This window comes from Trichomonas vaginalis, chromosome I (assembly GCF_026262505.1).
Source record: "Trichomonas vaginalis G3 chromosome I, whole genome shotgun sequence".
In the NCBI taxonomy this organism is placed as follows: domain Eukaryota; phylum Parabasalia; order Trichomonadida; family Trichomonadidae; genus Trichomonas; species Trichomonas vaginalis.
Genome location: NC_067203.1, coordinates 1400442 through 1420305, shown reverse-complemented (window position 1 = coordinate 1420305; position 19864 = coordinate 1400442). Strand labels below are relative to the sequence as shown.

General features: G+C 31.6%; 5 protein-coding genes and 1 pseudogene across 6 annotated transcripts in view, besides 7 other annotated features; 5 read left to right on the top strand and 1 right to left on the bottom strand.

Annotated features, from left to right (window-relative positions):
• Nucleotides 1-81: part of a mobile genetic element that runs on past the window's edge.
• A 449-nt stretch (nt 82-530) lies between these two features.
• Nucleotides 531-632: a mobile genetic element.
• Nucleotides 633-829: 197 nt separating this feature from the next.
• Nucleotides 830-1047: a mobile genetic element.
• A 1513-nt stretch (nt 1048-2560) lies between these two features.
• Nucleotides 2561-2767: a mobile genetic element.
• Nucleotides 2768-2959: 192 nt separating this feature from the next.
• Nucleotides 2960-3769, top strand: TVAGG3_0908490 (N-alpha-acetyltransferase 50 family; the record flags this gene model as incomplete). The annotated part of the gene is made up of 1 exon (XM_001329858.2): nt 3008-3538. The coding sequence occupies one exon, from the start codon at nt 3008-3010 to the stop codon at nt 3536-3538; it is 531 nt and encodes a 176-aa protein (XP_001329893.1).
• A 213-nt stretch (nt 3770-3982) lies between these two features.
• TVAGG3_0908480 (positive regulation of catalytic activity protein) lies at nt 3983-5103 on the top strand (the record flags this gene model as incomplete). Its single annotated transcript, XM_001329857.2, has 1 exon — nt 4224-5018. The coding sequence occupies one exon, from the start codon at nt 4224-4226 to the stop codon at nt 5016-5018; it is 795 nt and encodes a 264-aa protein (XP_001329892.1).
• A 1365-nt stretch (nt 5104-6468) lies between these two features.
• TVAGG3_0908470 (uncharacterized protein) lies at nt 6469-6898 on the top strand (the record flags this gene model as incomplete). Its single annotated transcript, XM_051251681.1, has 1 exon — nt 6593-6898. One exon carries the CDS (start codon nt 6593-6595, stop codon nt 6896-6898), a length of 306 nt encoding a protein of 101 aa, XP_051077255.1.
• A 1546-nt stretch (nt 6899-8444) lies between these two features.
• Nucleotides 8445-10853: a mobile genetic element.
• TVAGG3_0908460 lies at nt 9544-10302 on the bottom strand (annotated as a pseudogene). Its single transcript has one exon. A coding segment is annotated over exon 1 (759 nt).
• Nucleotides 10854-15214: 4361 nt separating the features above from the next.
• On the top strand, nt 15215-15760 carry TVAGG3_0908440 (RNA polymerase II transcription regulator recruiting protein; the record flags this gene model as incomplete). The annotated part of the gene is made up of 1 exon (XM_001329854.1): nt 15215-15760. The coding sequence occupies one exon, from the start codon at nt 15215-15217 to the stop codon at nt 15758-15760; it is 546 nt and encodes a 181-aa protein (XP_001329889.1).
• Nucleotides 15761-16818: 1058 nt separating this feature from the next.
• Nucleotides 16819-16891: a mobile genetic element.
• Nucleotides 16892-17221: 330 nt separating this feature from the next.
• Nucleotides 17222-17386: a mobile genetic element.
• Nucleotides 17387-19472: 2086 nt separating this feature from the next.
• The window catches only part of TVAGG3_0908410 (uncharacterized protein), a gene marked incomplete at both ends in the record, with an annotated part of 422 nt that continues 30 nt past the window's right edge, over nt 19473-19864 (top strand). Inside the window, one exon of the mRNA XM_051251680.1 lies at nt 19596-19829. Coding sequence (XP_051077254.1) covers nt 19596-19829 — 234 coding nt within the window.

Sequence of the window (19864 nt, the reverse complement as noted above, 5' to 3'; positions counted from 1 at the left end):
ATTATATATTTATAATCAGCATATATCTCCTTTAATAGTCTCATATAGAGCGCTGTGCTAAACGCACCTTTGGACACCCTATATTTTAACTCAGTAGGAGCTAATAATAAGTAAAGGATAATAATGGGTAAACTGCACTGATGGTTGCAACATATAATGTCAGAAATTACTTACAAACTATTTGCGCCAAGTAACTCAAACATAATGCCTAATAAAGTTATGGAAAAATAGCACTTTCGGTTTGAAAATACAATGTAAAAGAATGTTTATTATTAATTGCATGAATTTATTTCTTGATATATTTGGCTATTATCTTTCAACCATTGTCGCCAAAGATCGAGTAAGTATTTTTTTTATTCAGAAGGAAAGCTTAAAAAAATATCAAGGATAATTTAAAAAATTGTTTGTAATTTGGACGGAGCTTGCCTACGGCCAAATTGCAAACAATTTCTTTAATCGTTCGCAAATTCTAATTTTCATGAACGTTAAAAGTTCTGAAAATTTGAATGCTTGCGAACAATTTTTTTACACATGACCTTCAATTCTAATGTTTAAGGTTAATTTTCATTGAGGCTCCACGGTGTTTGTCAGAAGTTTGAATTAAAGTCTGATGGGAGTAAATGAACCCTTAATGATTTTATTTAACAACATTCCTTAATAAGATGTTTTTGTTTTTCTCCCCATCGTTGATGCCTTCATTAACATTTATTCCTAAATCCTACAGCCTTGATGTATCAATAAGTAAGTAACAAATTGAAATACACTAGTTATAATCTAAGTCTTCAACACCATTAATTTAGTCATCTCCAAGAAATTATTGAATATATTTGGGTCATTATTGATTTTGTAATTTAATCGTCGTCGTTATCGATTTTGTAATTTAATCGTTATCGTCTTTTTCTAAACGTGCATTTTTTGCTTTCGGAGCTATTGAACATACATTGGCCCTTACCAGCAATTGAAAACTATTTTTCATTATCAACAATTACATTACTCCGAGTTATTCATCAATCAATGAAAATCGATATATAGTCCATACTTCAATTTACAATATTGGCAAGTCCAATTTCACTTGGCATATTTAACTCATATAGAAAAACCAGTTGGAATCGGCAAAATTATCTTTAATTCCATACATAAGAAAAAAAAATTATAAAGTTCTTCAATAATAGCAAACTAATAGTTTAAATAGATTTACAAGTATCGCCCATCTACTTTTGATATAATTCACATATTAAATGTAGAAAACTGGTTTAAAATAAATATTTCAAAAGTTCGAAAACGATTTATGAAAAAATAATGTGATGACATTTACTAAATTTGCTCTGTATTAAAGTATCGATGATAGAAAGAGCATATTTTGTAAATATTTCAAAAATATTTAAGGACTTCGACTTTAGCATCACATAAATATGTTATTTTCTATATTAAAACGTAATTTTGGTGGTCTTAGAATAGAAAAATATGCAATATTCGTGGAGATAATGAGGGTTCTTAAACATGTTCTTAAAAATAAATAAAATAATACAAATCTTTATTCAATCTTTTGATATTGTTGGTCCTCTCTTTGTGAAAATACTTAACTTCAAAGAGTATTATGTTTTACCTAGTGATGACCTTAAGTTTGCAAAAACATAATAAAAGTAAAATAAAAAAGATCGGATTTATCACAAAACTTTGAGTATTATAGGATTTAATATATTTTCTTAGTAGATTATATGATTTAGTTTCTTAAAATCTAAAGTATTTCTTGAGGAAAATATAAATTGAAATTCAAAAAGTAAAAAAAATGTAAACAAATCAAATTTTAAATGGACCAAATGTTGATTTTTCATTCGTTTTCTCATTATCGAAAAAAATTTGGAAAGCTAAGAAGTCAATAACAAGTTATATAATACAACAAAACCCACATCGGATATGTTTTCATCAAATAGTCTCCTAGATTTGTTATGAAATTAAAATATCATGATATTTTAAGGGCTTTTGATTTCAATATAGAATTATTCAGTTATGTCGTGCTAATATCAATTGCTTTATACAATTAATCGTTTACAAGCTGCAAAAACGAACAATAATTTGACTTTGTAAAAAAGTGCGTCATTTTTATTCGTTATACTTACAAAATGTAAACATTACGAGAAACATTTACATTTGTAAATGTAACAAGTAAAGTTGTATCGCATAATTTGACTTTGTAAAAAAAGTGCGTCATTTTTATTCGTTATACTTACAAAATGTAAACATTACGAGAAACATTTACATTTGTAAATGTAACAAGTAAATACATCAGATTTAAATTGTAAATGTAGTTTATCTCTCTCATCTCCTTTTTAAAAGGTATTACATACATACGAACGCATGGGTCACTCAATAATTAGCGTGATAATAATTGAGGATAGACTGTAATCGTAATTTTATTTTTGGACTTATATTTCGACATTTTGAAGTCGCTTGAAAGTCTTGCAAATGATTAAATTTGGAAAATTTGACCTAAGTCTGCATTATTTTGATGACTTAAACAATTCTATAAATCTGTTTTCCTAAAAATTTAAAAAGATATAATTTCAATTTCCCTAAATTTATGTAATTCATATATCACCAAAATATTTGGACTGCATTTCGTTTGTCTGCACCTAATTAAAGTCTAAATACCAATTAATTTTGGAGTTGCATTGCTTTTAATGTAAAAATGCACGTTTAGAAAAAGACGATAACGATTAAATTACAAAATCGATAACGACGACGATTAAATTACAAAATCGATAACCTCTCAATATATTTTCCTTTAATTATAACATTTTGAAACCAATTTGAACTTTCAAAAATTCGTCTCTCATTTAAATTGATTTGATATGTTTAAATTATCTAGTAAATAATTTTTTACCAAATTATATATCATTTTCAAAGAAAAATTTTGCGGTTGTTGATCAAAATTTAATATTTTTCAAATTTGTGAGATAAATTCCACCTTTGAAAATTATTGATCAGGATCATTATTTAGGCAGTAATGCCTGAGGAATGTATTCAAGAAGTAACTAAGGACACAGTGATCTATCTTCGTGCCATGCATATTGAGAACTTTCAACAAGATTATGATGACATTTTTTATGCATCTCTGCCAAATAGCCCAGTTTTCAAAGGATATATCCTTGTAATCGATGGATGTAATGCAGGAGAAGTCATTATTAAGTGGTTTGTTGAGCATAATTCCCTTTGTGCCTATATTATTTCGTTCTCTATAATGGAAAAATATCGAGGTCAAGGATATGGAAATAAACTTTTCCAATTCACTATGGATAAGACCAAGGAATGTTTCAGTGTCTATCTTCATGTAAGAGTGACTAATTATGTTGCTTTAAGTCTATATACAAAGTTTGGTTTTGAAGCAATAGAGATCATTGATGGTTATTACGATGATGAAGATGGATATTTGATGATTCGCAATAATTCAGTTCCTCATCCTGATCCTCCCATGAAGAAAAAGATAATTGATTTCAATAATGTATTGCATTTAATCAATCATTTGTTGTTCAATTAAATAAATGATGATTTCTGTGATATTTTTTTAATTACGACTTTTCCCAAGTTTTCAATTACAATTTTGAGATGTCATTGAAATTTTGTAAAATGAAATGACTCTTTGACAATCCAAAAATTTTATAAAGAGCTAAATATTTCAAAAAAGCTATTGGTATGCGATTAATACTATCTGTTCACAATAAATCAACCTCTGAATTTGTTAGTTACATGACTCTATAATGAATTGCTTAATACGAATATATAAATATTTTGACTCTAATAGATAATGCATTTATTAGTATTCTGTCAAAATAAGCTGTGATCAATGCATTATTAGTTTAGGTTTTCATTCGAATTGATTTAGACAATATTTTTGTAAAGCTATTCGCTTTTTTTTTCAGTGCATGATGAAGTCTATTAAAACGTCATACTTAATACATTTGGATCTACAATACAGGTAATACTGCAATTTATTTTGTTAATATTGTCATTCACAACATACAAAATCTTCCGAAAAAGAATTGATATCTGAAATTAAAATATGATGGTTGAATAAGAAAATATAATCAACAAATATCGATAATTACACAGTTACACCTGATGATATATAGAAGTTCACTTTGATATGAGTTGGTAATTTTTTCTGCGATCACTTTATTTGACACTTCGAAATCGTCACTTTTTAGTTATTTAACCGGCCACTTATGAACAAAGAACGTCTTGCCCAGTGCCTCATTCTTCAATATCTTGAGTCATGTGCCTCCAAGGATACAGAACATCAAGACGAACTCGAAGTTTCTATTGACTGCCTCAAGAATCTTTGGAAGATTGACAACCCAGCTGTTTCAATCCCAGGAGTCAACTCTATCATTGATTTGATCCCAGAACCAAAGTACGATACCGATGCTGCTAACAAGTTGAAAGTCAAAGGAAACGAAGCATTATCTGCCGGAAATGTTGACGAAGCTATCAGATATTACACAGAAGCTATCAAAGTCGATCCTTCACAGCATATCTTCTACTGCAACCGTGCAGCCGCTTATACTACAAAAGGAGATTATCAAGCTGCAATTGACGATTCTGAGAAGGCTATCTCTCTCAATCCAACATTCCCGAAGTCCTACTCTCGCCTTGGCCTTGCCCTCTACAAGCTTAACAAGATTGATGAAGCTCGCGAGGCATATAAGCGTGGTATTCGTGCTTGCACAGATAACCAGGCTTTGAAGGATAACCTTGCATCCCTTGGCCCAGAAAAGCCACAGGGTGGTGCTGGCAACGGCGCAAACATGGCTGAGCAACTTGGTGCAATGTTCGCTAATAATCCAATGTTTGCTCAGTTTGCTGAACGTCTGAAGGATCCTTCTGTCCAGGCAATGCTTGAAGAACCAGATATGGTCGACCTCTTATCACAAATTCAGTCAAATCCAGCTGCAATTATGTCAATGATGGGCGATCCACGTCTTCAACGCTTACTTGGAGCCATCATGGGTGGAAGGTAAATTCATCATTACAGATAAGTCAATTTTTTTGTACAAAATAAAAATTCATTTTCCAAAATAAAATTACTAACAAAAATTAATCACATTTGCTTTCAAATTCATTTTTCTTTAAATTTTATATTAGGATCGAAAATTAGCAAATATATATTTTTAAATCTCAAAATATGAAACGTTGATATATAAGATATGCTTTTATTCCTGTAAGATATTGTGATTATTCCAATATTTCCCATTACTTCTGCTCAATTTTTATCCGCCGAATCAAAAGTGTTCAAATAAAATGAATTCGCTATGATGGATTTATTTGTGTTACTTCAATGGTATTATTCGCTATAGAGGATAAAACTAAATATTGGTACTCCACGCCTGCAAAATCTCTCAAAATCATTTTTTTTAATGATATCGACTGAACGGCTGGGATAACAGACACCCAAGGTGTCGTTTATACTAAATATGACGGATACTCAATATGCGGAACAAATGTATCTGGGAGTTATAATAATGCTGGAAATTCAATTACATCTTCAGTTATCTATATCTTAGATGTTTATGAAAATTTACCTGTTAAACAGATAGGTGTTGAAGCGTTTAAGTATAATAACGTTATTACAGAAGTTTATATTCCATTTACTATTGAATACATGTTTTTTGATGCATTTGCCTATTGCAAAAACCTTGAAAAGATATATTTTGAAGAGGGAAGCCATTTATTTTATATTTATTCAGGATCAATATATTCTCTTAATAAATTAAAATATTTGAGACTTCCTAAGACAGTTACAACAATCCCAACAAATCTATCATTAGGAGGTAATCCTAACTGGGAAACTTTGATATATTGCGGAACAACATTATTTCCAAGAGGAACATTCATGAGAGCAGATGATATGAATATTCCCTATTGCCCGAAAACAATATATGTGAGGAATGACTATCCGGCCAATAATTTTGCTGGATGTCAAAACCTAAAGAGATTGAGACAATGCAGTTTGATGCCTCCATCACCATGCAAAACAGTAATGAATAATTACGATTTTGAGGCAAAATTAATGATTTTATCTTGTATATTTTTGTCAAATGATTTTCCTTAATATATTGGCACATTGATCTAAGACATCCTTTATATACAATTCTATCTAAAAAATCCTTATTATATATGATACTACTAACTACATATTAATTATCTTCGCCTATACAATCTATTTTAGTACAAACAGTCAATAGTTTACCCTTCTCTCTTATTATAAGAACACTAATATCTGAAATTGCAGTCAAATGTTAAGAGTCTATTCAAAATTCATTTTAATTCTTATTTATTTATAAAGAATCCATGCATTATTTATTAAAACAGCAGTCTATACTAATTTGCTTCATTTGGTCCTTCAACTATTGATATTTGATGATTTTTCAAAATTGTTTCCGACAAAAGTGACAATTTTCATTCAATGCAGAAAAATATCGAAAAATCTAATGTTTCCTTTAGATTTTTCAATATTGTAGTTGATAACGTTCCATTTTGTGAAAAACAACTAAACCTCAAAGTTCATATGCGTTATAAAACATTCGAAACAGAAATGGTGAGACCTTATGATTTCAAATTGACATGGGCTAACTTAATCGAGTTCGTAGTCCTTATTTCTCGTGACCAATCGGGTCATGCCACACCAATTGTCATGGATTTCACTCTTTTCATGAGTGATCTTAAAGGCACAGGACGCAATGAAATTGCCTTTGCAAAATTCGATATATGCGATGTACTTAGAAAAGGCTTACGTAAAATTAATATTAGACTTCAAAGTACAATTTTAGAATCAAATTTATTCATGGATGTTGAAACAAATGGTGGCGAAGGTAAATTGTTAGGATTCAGTATAAAATGAGTTGCAATGACAAACATGTTTAAGATAGTGTTTCCACCCATCTTCATAACAGCATATCCGTTATTTCGCTCCCATTCGCTTTAAAACTCTTTTTGTTTTTTTGTTTCTGACTTCAAATGACTCACAACAGTGAATTCATATTTCTCATCTAACAAACAAGTTTCCAACGGTCTTCTCCAACAAACTCAGCGTACATTTCAAATAAAATAAAAAAATGTCACTTTTTTAAAATAAATTTTACTTCATGCAATGTTTAACACATCGAAAAGCATGTCCATAAGACGTTCTTCTTCTAACATCTCTAGTCTGTTTGGATAATTTGCACGTGCTGTTTCCAAATCCATTTCGTAGCGAAGACCAGCCAGTTTGTCATAGACTTTTATGAGTCTTCCCTTCCTATATTTAAACTTCTTTCGAAACTCTCCAACCATATCTTTGCAACTCTGCTTTTATTCTAGCAGATTTTCTATCCATTCTATATGGGGGCATTTTATAAAAATAAAAAAATATTTTTTCTTTACTTAACATAACCGCCTGCTGCCATAAGTCTTTGACGCCAACCCATACCAGCTAATGAAGGTTGACTTGGTTAGTTTCCAAACTAAACTTTGGTTTTGGTTATCTTCTTCTATCGGTTTTTCGTCACTTTTCGGTTCCTCTGACTTTACCTCACCTGCAAGAACAGTTGTTGTCGTCAACATCTTCATAAATATCATATGCCATTTGTTTTGTTTTCCTTTCAACTTTTTGTGTTGTTGTAAAGTTTAGATATATTTCGACTCTAAGTCAATGAGATGTTCAATAATGAACTGTTGGTCAGTGAAGTAAACTTTTCCATCTGTTGTCTCGAAAGCTCCTTCAGACTTCAATATTTATTTTGTGAGAGTCTGTTTCTTTTTGAGATACTAGCCGTTCCATTTCTATGAAAAGTGACTTTATAGTTAGGGTTTGTATTTCCAGACCTGGCACTTTCTATTTTGAATTTTTCTCTTCATCTGTAAGTTCTTTGACAGGTTTTGACAATGGTTCTGAACTTTTTGTTGTGGTGTCAAATCTACCGTTTCAACTTCTTCGGTCATTTCATCTCAGTAAAAAATTAGTTTGGTTGTTTTCAACTGTTGTTGTTGTTTTTAAGTCGGTCTAAAACTTCCTGAGGTATAGGAAGAACTTGACAAACACGTTGTGTAACTGCTGGAAGCGACAAATCCATCTTGAACCCATTTGTCTCAATGCTGTATTGTTCATTTCATCTCAGTAAAAAACTTTACATTCCCCACGTTTGAGGCGGTTGAGGTTGGTTATTGTTTACCCATTGTTGTGCATGGTTATATCCTCTGTTAAAGAATCTTTCACCTTGGTCCATATAGTGTCCTGCTTGGTTATAGTAGTCATTTGCTTTGTTATAATAGTTTCCTGCTTGTCTTCCTACATTGTCCATCCAACCTTGAACTTTTCCTCTTGTTTCAGGATTTGGAATAAGATTTGCTGCATCTCGTGCTACATCCCAACCTTTCTGTACAGTTTGTATAATAGGTTGTGCTTTCTCTTTAAGTATACCTAATGTACTCAAAATCTTCCTTCCAACTCCAAATACACCTCTGGCTATTGTTCCCACTGCGGGCAAAAATCTGGATGCAACTCCTGCTAATGCGCCAAATAAACCCATTTCTTATAGGATAAAAAATGACGAATCCAAACAAGGACCCCTATGTTTCTAAAGCGACAAAGAAAGCACTCATGGTAAAAATCTTTAGTTTCAAACACCAAAATGCTTGGTTTATGGATATCTTGGAAAACATTCCGAGAGTTAAACAGATGGACCACCATACTGGCTAATATTTGTCGGTCAAAACACAAGATACTGTGAAGCCATACCATTATGGTCCAAAAAATATTTTAGATGTGAAAACTGCTTTGACAATATTCGTTGACAAATACCATCCAACAAAACTGACATCTGACTGTGAAAGTTCTTTTCAAATCAGATGATGTAAAAAACTATCTGCGTTCAAAAAATGTAAACCAATATTTCATTGTCGACCAAAACCATTCTGCTCTTGGTGTCATTGACGGATGTATAAAAATGTTAAGAGACTTAAACCAACCACAAGGTGCTGAAGCAAATGAAATGTCATATGACGACAAATATAGACACTTCTCCATGGCAAAGATGAGACAAGTTTTAAATATTTACAATAGCCGTAAACAAAAAGGTTTGGGAAACCACTCCCCCGAAGAAATGAAAAACAACCCCGACTTAGAGAAAGACTATATATTTAATAGTTTAGTCAAAAGAGACAAACAAGAAAAGAATGCCGGGCTTCAAACTTAAGAAAGGCGACAAAGTAAAAATAGAAATACCTAAACGCGACCCATATGAAAATACTATTGACTATGACAACAATGGGAACCCGACAGGTACTCACATTCGTGTTCGTAAAAATAGAAGAAAGTATACAAGAGAATATTATGAAGTTTTAGGCAAACATGGCAAAATGTACAGACTGCAAGCAGAAGATAAAAAACTCTATTGTCAGACCTCGTTTCAAACTTGTCAAAGTTCAAGGTGGTATACTTTCAAAGACAGTTCCTAACAAATATAAGACAACTCCTGACGAATATGCTAAAGAAGTTGAAAATGACGACTAAGCAATTCTATACCATGCGTAAACTGTCATGTAAGGTGGCATGTATTCTTTACTTTGTCCCGTTGTTTGCGTATATCCTGAAACGAAATGTGTATGGTTTCCTTCTCCCTGAGTGTCATCCAGTAACAATTTATAGCAAACTTAACGTCGTCTTTAACATCATATCCTTGACCTTTTGTCATTCCTGGACCAATCCCAATATCTATGCTTATGCCAACCTGCTTGAGATGTACTTAAATCTATGTTAGTGACTTGTGTGCAGGTAAATTTTCACCTGAAATCGTTTTACTTCCACCTGTTTCCTTTGAAGAGTTTGCACAATACAAAAACCTGTCGACTATTTGTTCCCATGCACCAACACCAAACATTACTTGAGGACCTCTTGCTTCCATAGATGTATAAATAGAACCTACTGGGTTCATTAAATCAAACATATGAGATATTATAGGATTGTCTCTTTTTGAACTTAAAATATAGTGCAACTATTTCAGGTTTCTTCTGGTTTGTGTCAGAATATTTTTTATAATATAATCTTATGTTTTCAGGGTAGGTAAAGTCTTGACTATAATATTTATTTCTGTCATCTTCATAATAGTATACTATTCTCGTTTTTTCTATTGCATTATATCTTTTATATCTATAAAAATCTAAATATAATGTTAGCTTTTGTTCATCTACATGTGGTGTTCTGACGTCATCTCCATAGTCATAATAATATGGTGCTGGAGCTGGGTCAGGCAATGTCATATCTGTCATTTCATAAATCTTAAATATTTCTTTTGTTTCGTCTCCATATAAGTTTAAGTAGCAGTTGTTGTCTAATGGAACTTTAACTTGTGTACCATTATTCTTTATATATAGCCTACATACATTTCATTGTTATTTTTCGGAATGAGTTTATACCGTATACCATTTTTTAAGGAGTGACAAACTCCCATCTAAAATATTTGTTTTCTTCATTGACAGAAAAGTCACCAACAATAGTTTCAATATTTTTCGTTGTTCCTATCAAACTTTGGTATATTTCATTGACATATGTTTTATCTGCTTTCTTTTCAAGGCTAACGTTTAAGTCTGTTATTTCAGAAGATGTATGTGTATGTCCAACGTCACTTTTCCTGTTTAAGGTTTCTTGTAAGTTTGTAATATTTGCAATGGTATGTGTATGTCCAACGTCACTTTTACTGTTTAAGGTTTCTTGTAAGTTTGTAATATTTGCAATGGTATGTGTATGTCCAACGGCACTTTTACTGTTTAAGGTTTCTTGTAAGTCTGTTATTTTCAGATATAGAATGTGTATGAGTCTTTTTAGAATATTCGTTTTCAGCTCTTGTCACTTCACTGACATTTTATTGTCAACATATGTTTTGTCTGCTAGTTCAGGATGAGTATGTTCTTTTGTTGCATAAGCATTGTTAGCTCTTTCTTCTTCTTTTGCTATTGCATCGTCTACATATTCTTTGTCAGCTTTGTTGTCAACATCTTGTTTTCAAAAGAAGTTCATTTATAGTTTTTCTCGTTAAAGTTCCTTTTGTTGGATTTATACAGACAGTATGGTTCTTATTGTCTTGAAACAGAAACTCATCTGTCATTGGGTTTAATGTCAGTTTTAAGTTTCCTTCTTTCAATGACTCAGATATCTTAGAAATAGTTTGAAAAGTTTGTTGTGTTCTTATTTAGAGCTTGCATAATGAGTTGTCGGTTGTGTTGTATTTCTCTCATGGAAGCAATATCTTTCGACATTTTTATTCTAGATAAAATATGCTTTCAATAGAAAAAGAAAATTCAAGAATTGCTACAACTAAACCATTAGATGAACTTTTTACTAATGTCGGTCAAAAGTTTTGAGACAGAGACCGTAAAGCATGAAGGCTATCGTTTTGACTACCCATTAAGATGGCTAAGAGACCCATCTGTCACAAAAGCTATTGGCCTTCGTAGAATGAAGTTCATTTCAGAAGCCATACATGGTTTCCCATTTACGGTCGGTTTTGAAGTTCGATACTATAACAAAGAAAACGTATGTATGAGAAATTTGAACAGGGAAAACTTTTACAAGTTAGTTTGCTTGTAAACTTAGAAACAACTCTTCAAGCTTTTCAAGAAAAAATAAACGACATCTATCTCGAATATGCAAACCAGTATAACATTGACGAAGGAGAGTACCATCTCGATATTATTTATGACAGGAAAAATGCAACTGTTAAAATCAATAGAATAGAAGACCTTGGAGAAAACGTTTATATTTCTACAAAAATAACAACTTGGCATGGTATAGATTTATGAGGATGTTAAATCAGCCTGCAGCATATCCAGTACACCCAGACTTTTATGAAGTCGAAAAACCTAATGGAACATATGAAAAATGTTTTCGACCAAGATGCTATTATTGTTCATGCTTCATTTTCTGGCGCCCAAAACTCTTTTTTATGCTTGGCAAATGACTTTTACGAAAAACCTACAAAGTTATACGAACCACCAAGTGGAAGTATTTCAGACTTTCAAGTATGGTTTACTACAGATGGAAGAAAAAGAATAATTCCATTATACCATGCGTTTTACTTAGAACTTAGTTTCATATACAACTACTATCGAACGGATAAAATATAATTTTTTAATACGGTTGAGGTGTTGGATTTGGTTGCCAACTAGACTGTGGTGCAGGTTCAGGCTGTTGTATAACAGGAGCTTGCTCTTCTGGTTCAGGGTCTTTAGGTATAATACCAACAAACTGACCTACTCTTTTACCAATATTTTTGACTCCGTTCCAAATCCTCTTCCTACGGTTTTTATTCCATTCCATATACCTCTTCCAACATTTCGAAAGAAGTTTCCAATACTACTGAAGAAACCCATTTTACTATATGTAAAAATCTAATGTCCGCCTAGTCTCTTACGTTTCCTGTTGAGTTCCATAGCATTCTTTAACTGGAGCTCATACATTCTGTTTCTCCTCTGGTAGAAAACATATTCTGGGTCAACTCCTGTGTTCGCGTCATCTGCATAAAGTTGTTTATATCACTTCAGGGTTTGTATAAAACTCTTTCCATCTCATATTTGCATTACCATGGTGGCAAACCTAACGCAGCGATTTGACATGGCAGTTTGCATTTGTACATCTGTTGGCACTTGACCATAGTTTGCCATTGCAGTTTGTATTCTAACTTCATTTGGAATATTCTCTGGGTTTGGTTGTCCAGGTTGCTGTGCATTCGCTAATTCTGTGCGTCCATTTAATATTAGATAAAAATATCTCTACGAGTACATATCTGAACATTTGCAGGCATGTTCATCTTCATATTCTCTGTACTTTTCTGCCACGTCAAATAAATAAATGACACAATGGAAAAAACCTAAAACAAGTAGCCATTTCAAACCACATTTACTTACTAATAAAATTTCTTTGTTATGACACTTTCTCCAGTTTATAGGACCCTCTCATATTCTATCTTGTCATATATAAACTCATAGTCATGTATGTCCTCTAACCATCTCATAACGGTTTCCAAACCACTTTATCGGATGTAAAGTAAAAGCATGGATGGTTATGTAAACGTCTAAAGTTTCTAAAGAGTCTCTCAAAGTCCAGTCTACTTGGTATTGAAAATCCCATGTGTTAAAGAACGGCGGGTCCACTATAAACAAAACATTTTCCTTGTCTTTATATTTTTCATACAAACTCTGTCCAATGACATCTCACAAACTCTATACCCTCAATATATTTTTCTATGTCCTCTTTGAAAACATTTGTATAGTTAAGATATAAAACTTTTGACATAAGTGTTTCAATGTCATGAACTCTTATAGACCACTATATAATAGTCTAGCAGATATACTATCCCAGTCATATATTCTGCTTTTTTCAAAACCTCTCTCACAATATTTTTTTATCTAATGGTATACGTTCCATCTTACCTATAGGTATCTTTTCTTTTAACTCTTTCAATAATTGTTTGTGTCTGGAATATGTTGAGACGGTCCATATAGTTGTCGAAGTCATTGCATATAATCTTTGAGTCTGGAATATTATATGGCACAAATGGGATATATAGAAACTTCCACCGAACAAATCTACAATGTTAGACCATTCGGTAGTTTCTTAAGTTCTCTCAATATAATATCTTTACATCTACTCTTATTTCCAAAGAACGGTAACGGTGGTTTTGTAAAATTCATTATATATAATAAAAAAAATGTTTTTCCTGAAAAGTGACAGAAAAGTGACAAAACATTTACGAAGAAGTCTTGACAAAACATTTTACGAAGAAGTCTTGACAAAACATTTACGATGAAATCATGAAAATTCAAGAGGTGAGAAAACAGGTGAAAAACAGGTGAGATCTCACCTCTTCACCTAAACATTATTTTTGTCTATTTTACGAAGAAGTTTTGACAAAACATTTACGAGAAGTCTTGAAAATTCAAGAGGGTAGAAAAGAGTTAGAAAAGAGGTTAGATCTAACCTTCTACCCTAAACTTTATTTTTGTCTGATTTTACGAAGAAGTCTTGACAAAACATTTACGAAGAAGTCTTGACAAAACATGAAAACATATATAATTTGTGAAAAGTGACACATTATATATAATGTTTCGACCCAGAAGAATTTTCCGAATAAAAAACTTCTTTATATTAAACATCATCAGGCTAGAAGCACGAAGTGCCTGGAAGCCCCACTACCTTTTTTTTTTTTTTTTTTTTTTTAATTGTATGACAACTATCGTATTCCTCCTCATACATGACATTTTTTAGATTATAATACAAAATTTATATCTCAATATTAACATATCTGATTTTATTCTATATAACTATGATTCAGAAACCTTTCCTTCTTTCAGAAATAGGATTTCTCAATATTTAAATTGATTTGAATTACCACAGATAAGGAATCGTGGAAAGTCTGGTTTATTGATTCAATGCTTATTAAAATACGATAACCCTGTTAGTTATCAGTCTTTTTTATAACTCTAATGAGTCAATAATTTAATCTCTTAAAATTTCGGATATTCCCCACAGCTTTCCTCTTCAGAATGTAATAGAAATCTATAAATTTACTACCTTCTTATCCAATTATATTGTAATTATATTTGTTTTTTACGGTTGGCAGGATGGATGACAATTTGAATCAAAATCATTTTTTGAGGTCAATTAAAAATGCGTGTAATGATTGGTATTAAAAAACATTACCACATCATTGCATTACAAATGCTTCCAACATGATTTATATTGCAATTTTTGCAAGAAAATGAATGATTGATATTAATCCGATTACTTTCAAATTTATGCATTATTCAATTGACTATTTTGATTATGATTTTGATTTCTGCAAGTTTGAAATTTCAATTAAAGTGAAATAATAATTTGATGGGCATTATGATATGCAATAAACTATATTAAAACAGGACATTTTTGTCTGAACTCCAAGGGAAAAGAAATAGGGAAAAGATCATTTATTCAATTATTTTTTGAATGGCCTTTCAAAAAATGAATTCTGGACTCTATCGTCTATTTATATTCAAATTTTTAAAAATTTCTAAGAAAAGCTATTTGGATCACGGTGAAATATTTTAAATATCACATGCAAATCAAATGGTTTTTGAGTTTTTCATGATCGCTATTTGAAGCATTCAAAAGACTTTTATCAAAATTGCCGATAATATTCAGAAATAAATGGAGATGGAATATACATTTATTGAGAAGAGCAGTAAAAGCCTAAAGAATCCATTTACCCCTGAAGAAGATCGCAGACTTAGCGATCTTGTTAAGTTCTTTCCACGAAAAAGGGATATAAACTGGAATTATATAGCACAGCAGATGCATTCAAGAAACCCCAGACAGTGCAAAGATCGTTGGACAAACTACCTTGACAGTAGAATCAACAAAAAAGAATTTACGCCAGAAGAAAATCATTTTCTACTTGTTAAAGTCGAAGAAATTGGAAAGAAATGGAGGAAGATTGCTTCATTAATGCACAATAGAACAGATGTAAGTTTAAAGTCTCAATATCGAAAATTAATGCGGAGGCATGCATCTAGAGAAAATGTTTATAATCTATGCATGGAAGCATATTCAACAAGAAGAAAGAAACGTCCTACAAATAATACGAAAAAAGAAGATCAATTGCTTGATTTATCAATTCCTGATTCCAATGAATTCCAAATCAATTTCGATGATTTAAACTCACTTAGCTACGAGTCGATGGAACTAGACTTTTAAAATCATTATTTATTTAATAATCATTTTAATTTTATGAAATTTATTTTATTGAAAGTAATATAGTTTATAATAAACACCTGCGAATCATACATAATGTATGTATCCTATATTTTATTTTAAAATTATGAATTTCAGTATTCCTATTCAGTTTGAATTGAAAATAATCAGAATTCTTAGTCTGTGTCACTTTTCAGCAAACAAATGTTTTTGGCAATGAAAATAATCTATATCAAACTTTATCACAATAAGAATACTTTCAATTTGTACTACTTTTGATATATAAAAGTCATGACTCAGTATTAATATTTTTTTATAATCACAGAGCTTTATTCAAAAAAATATGGCAGTCCCAACGGGAACCGCGGTAATTTACCGAGGTTTCCGCACACCGGTTCCTTTTTTTAGGAATTTTTTAGATTAAAAAATATACTTTGTAAATCATTTTTTGTAAATCGGCAAAAATTTGGAAATATTCTGACGACAATAAATCTGGGAATAGTATTTGAAATACGAGAACAACCTATTTAAAAGTGGTTTCGCTCGATTTTGTATAATTTCAAATTTTCGCATATAGCTTTCCGTGAATTACCGTGATTTTACCGCCACATCAATAGTTTACGACACTTTTCCCGTAAATTGAGTAGTTTACTGCACTTTTTCCGTAAAATTGATTTACGGGAATCCGTAAGATTACCGTACCTCACTTCTAGTTGAAAATAGCATTAGTATATAATAAATAGATATATTATTCATATTTTTGATTTTGAATTACGGAAAAAGTGAGTTCAGAACTTCCAATTATTATTTGATTAATTATGTTAAAAATACTATAAGGAATTAAAATACATAATGTTGAAATTTGAATTACGGGAAAAGTGAGGGTGAAAGTGAGTGAAAAAGTAAGATATTTTTTGTTTGAAATAATCATAGTTGTACAATTTTGAAACTATATAAAGCTATAAATTGAATAAATTCAAAAACAAAAATTGTTTATTCTTATTAATAAATTTATATTAATCAATATTGAACAACCCGTAATTAAAATTGAATTCCTCTTAAAATTTAATCCATACGTTAATTTTAATTTGCTCGGCGAATACCGAGCTTCCCTACTTCTCTTGTCATTCCTTCAAAAACTCTAATCTCATCGCACTTACAAACATCATGATTTGATGTATTGTCGAGAAATCTTAGACTTGTTTGTCATTTGATTATAGCATTTGAAAGTCATCTCGAAAATCGATTAACAAGACAATTTCCCAAACATCTACATACAAGTAGATGATGTGTAAACCCATAGAGTTGTTTTGCTATGATTCCTCCAATCTTATGATGAGAAAAATCATATCAAAACAGCTCTAATCGAACATTCTACACAGCTTAGCATCCAGCTAGTTCCAAGTAATGCGATTACAACATCAACGGCCAAAGCCTTTCAGAGTCCTTTAATCATTTCTTCTCATCTCAATGTGAAGTGGCCCCAAACGAACTACAAGCTGACGTTACAACGCATTACAACCCGGTTAATACGAGCATATACATTAGAGCTGCTTTGTTATGATCTCCCTCATCAATTGATGAGAGATCTCATTATGAAGCAGCTCCAATCGAACTAAAAACCTACATACAAATGATGTTTGATTTGATCCCAGAACCAAAGTACGATACCGATGCTGCTAACAAGTTGAAAGTCAAAGGAAACGAAGCATTATCTGCCGGAAATGTTGACGAAGCTATCAGATATTACACAGAAGCTATCAAAGTCGATCCTTCACAGCATATCTTCTACTGCAACCTGCAGCCGCTTATACTACAAAAGGAGATTATCAAGCTGCAATTGACGATTCTGAGAAGGCTATCTCTCTCAATCCAACATTCCCGAAGTCCTACTCTCGCTTGGCCTTGCCTCTACAAGCTTAACAAGATTGATGAAGCTCGCGAGGCATATAAGCGTGGTATTCGTGCTTGCACAGATAACCAGGCTTTGAAGGATAACCTTGCATCCCTTGGCCAGAAAAGCCACAGGGTGGTGCTGGCAACGGCGCAAACATGGCTGAGCAACTTGGTGCAATGTTCGCTAATAATCCAATGTTTGCTCAGTTTGCTGAACGTCTGAAGGATCCTTCTGTCCAGGCAATGCTTGAAGAACCAGATATGGTCGACCTCTTATCACAAATTCAGTCAAATCCAGCTGCAATTATGTCAATGATGGGCGATCCACGTCTTCAACGCTTACTTGGAGCCATCATGGGTGGAAGGTAAATTCATCATTACAGATAAGTCAATTTTTTGTAAAAAATAAAAATTCATTTTCCAAAATAAAATTACTAACAAAAATTAATCACATTTGCTTTCAAATTCATTTTTCTTTAAATTTTATTTAGGATCGAAAATTAGCAAATATTATATTTTTAAATCTCAAAATATGAAACGTTGATATATAAGATATGCTTTTATTCCTGTAAGATATTGTGATTATTCCAATATTTCCCATTACTTCTGCTCAATTTTTATCCGCCGAATCAAAAGTGTTCAAATAAAATGAATTCGCTATGATGGATTTATTTGTGTTACTTCAATGGTATTATTCGCTATAGAGGATAAAACTAAATATTGGTACTCCACGCCTGCAAAATCTCTCAAAATCATTTTTTTTAATGATATCGACTGAACGGCTGGGATAACAGACACCCAAGGTGTCGTTTATACTAAATATGACGGATACTCAATATGCGGAACAAATGTATCTGGGAGTTATAATAATGCTGGAAATTCAATTACATTTCAGTTATCTATATCTTAGATGTTTATGAAAATTTACCTGTTAAACAGATAGGTGTTGAAGCGTTTAAGTATAATAACGTTATTACAGAAGTTTATATTTCATTTACTATTGAATACATGGTTTTTGATGCATTTGCCTATTGCAAAAACCTTGAAAAGATATATTTTGAAGAGGGAAGCCATTTATTTTATATTTATTCAGGATCAATATATTCTCTTAATAAATTAAAATATTTGAGACTTCCTAAGACAGTTACAACAATCCCAACAAATCTATCATTAGGAGGTAATCCTAACTGGGAAACTTTGATATATTGCGGAACAACATTATTTCCAAGAGGAACATTCATGAGAGCAGATGATATGAATATTCCCTATTGCCCGAAAACAATATATGTGAGGAATGACTATCCGGCCAATAATTTTGCTGGATGTCAAAACCTAAAGAGATTGAGACAATGCAGTTTGATGCCTCCATCACCATGCAAAACAGTAATGAATAATTACGATTTTGAGGCAAAATTAATGATTTTATCTTGTATATTTTTGTCAAATGATTTTCCTTAATTTATTGGCACATTTATCTAAGACATCCTTTATATACAATTCTATCTAAAAAATCCTTATTATATATGATACTACTAACTACATATTAATTATCTTCGCCTATACAATCTATTTTAGTACAAACAGTCAATAGTTTACCCTTCTCTCTTATTATAAGAACACTAATATCTGAAATTGCAGTCAAATGTTAAGAGTCTATTCAAAATTCATTTTAATTCTTATTTATTTATAAAGAATCCATGCATTATTTATTAAAACAGCAGTCTATACTAATTTGCTTCATTTGGTCCTTCAACTATTGATATTTGATGATTTTTCAAAATTGTTTCCGACAAAAGTGACAATTTTCATTCAATGCAGAAAAATATTCGAAAAATCTAATGTTTCCTTTAGATTTTTCAATATTGTAGTTGATAACGTTCCATTTTGTGAAAAACAACTAAACCTCAAAGTTCATATGCGTTATAAAACATTCGAAACAGAAATGGTGAGACCTTATGATTTCAAATTGACATGGGCTAACTTAATCGAGTTCGTAGTCCTTATTTCTCGTGACCAATCGGGTCATGCCACACCAATTGTCATGGATTTCACTCTTTTCATGAGTGATCTTAAAGGCACAGGACGCAATGAAATTGCCTTTGCAAAATTCGATATATGCGATGTACTTAGAAAAGCTTACGTAAAATTAATATTAGACTTCAAAGTACAATTTTAGAATCAAATTTATTCATGGATGTTGAAACAAATGGT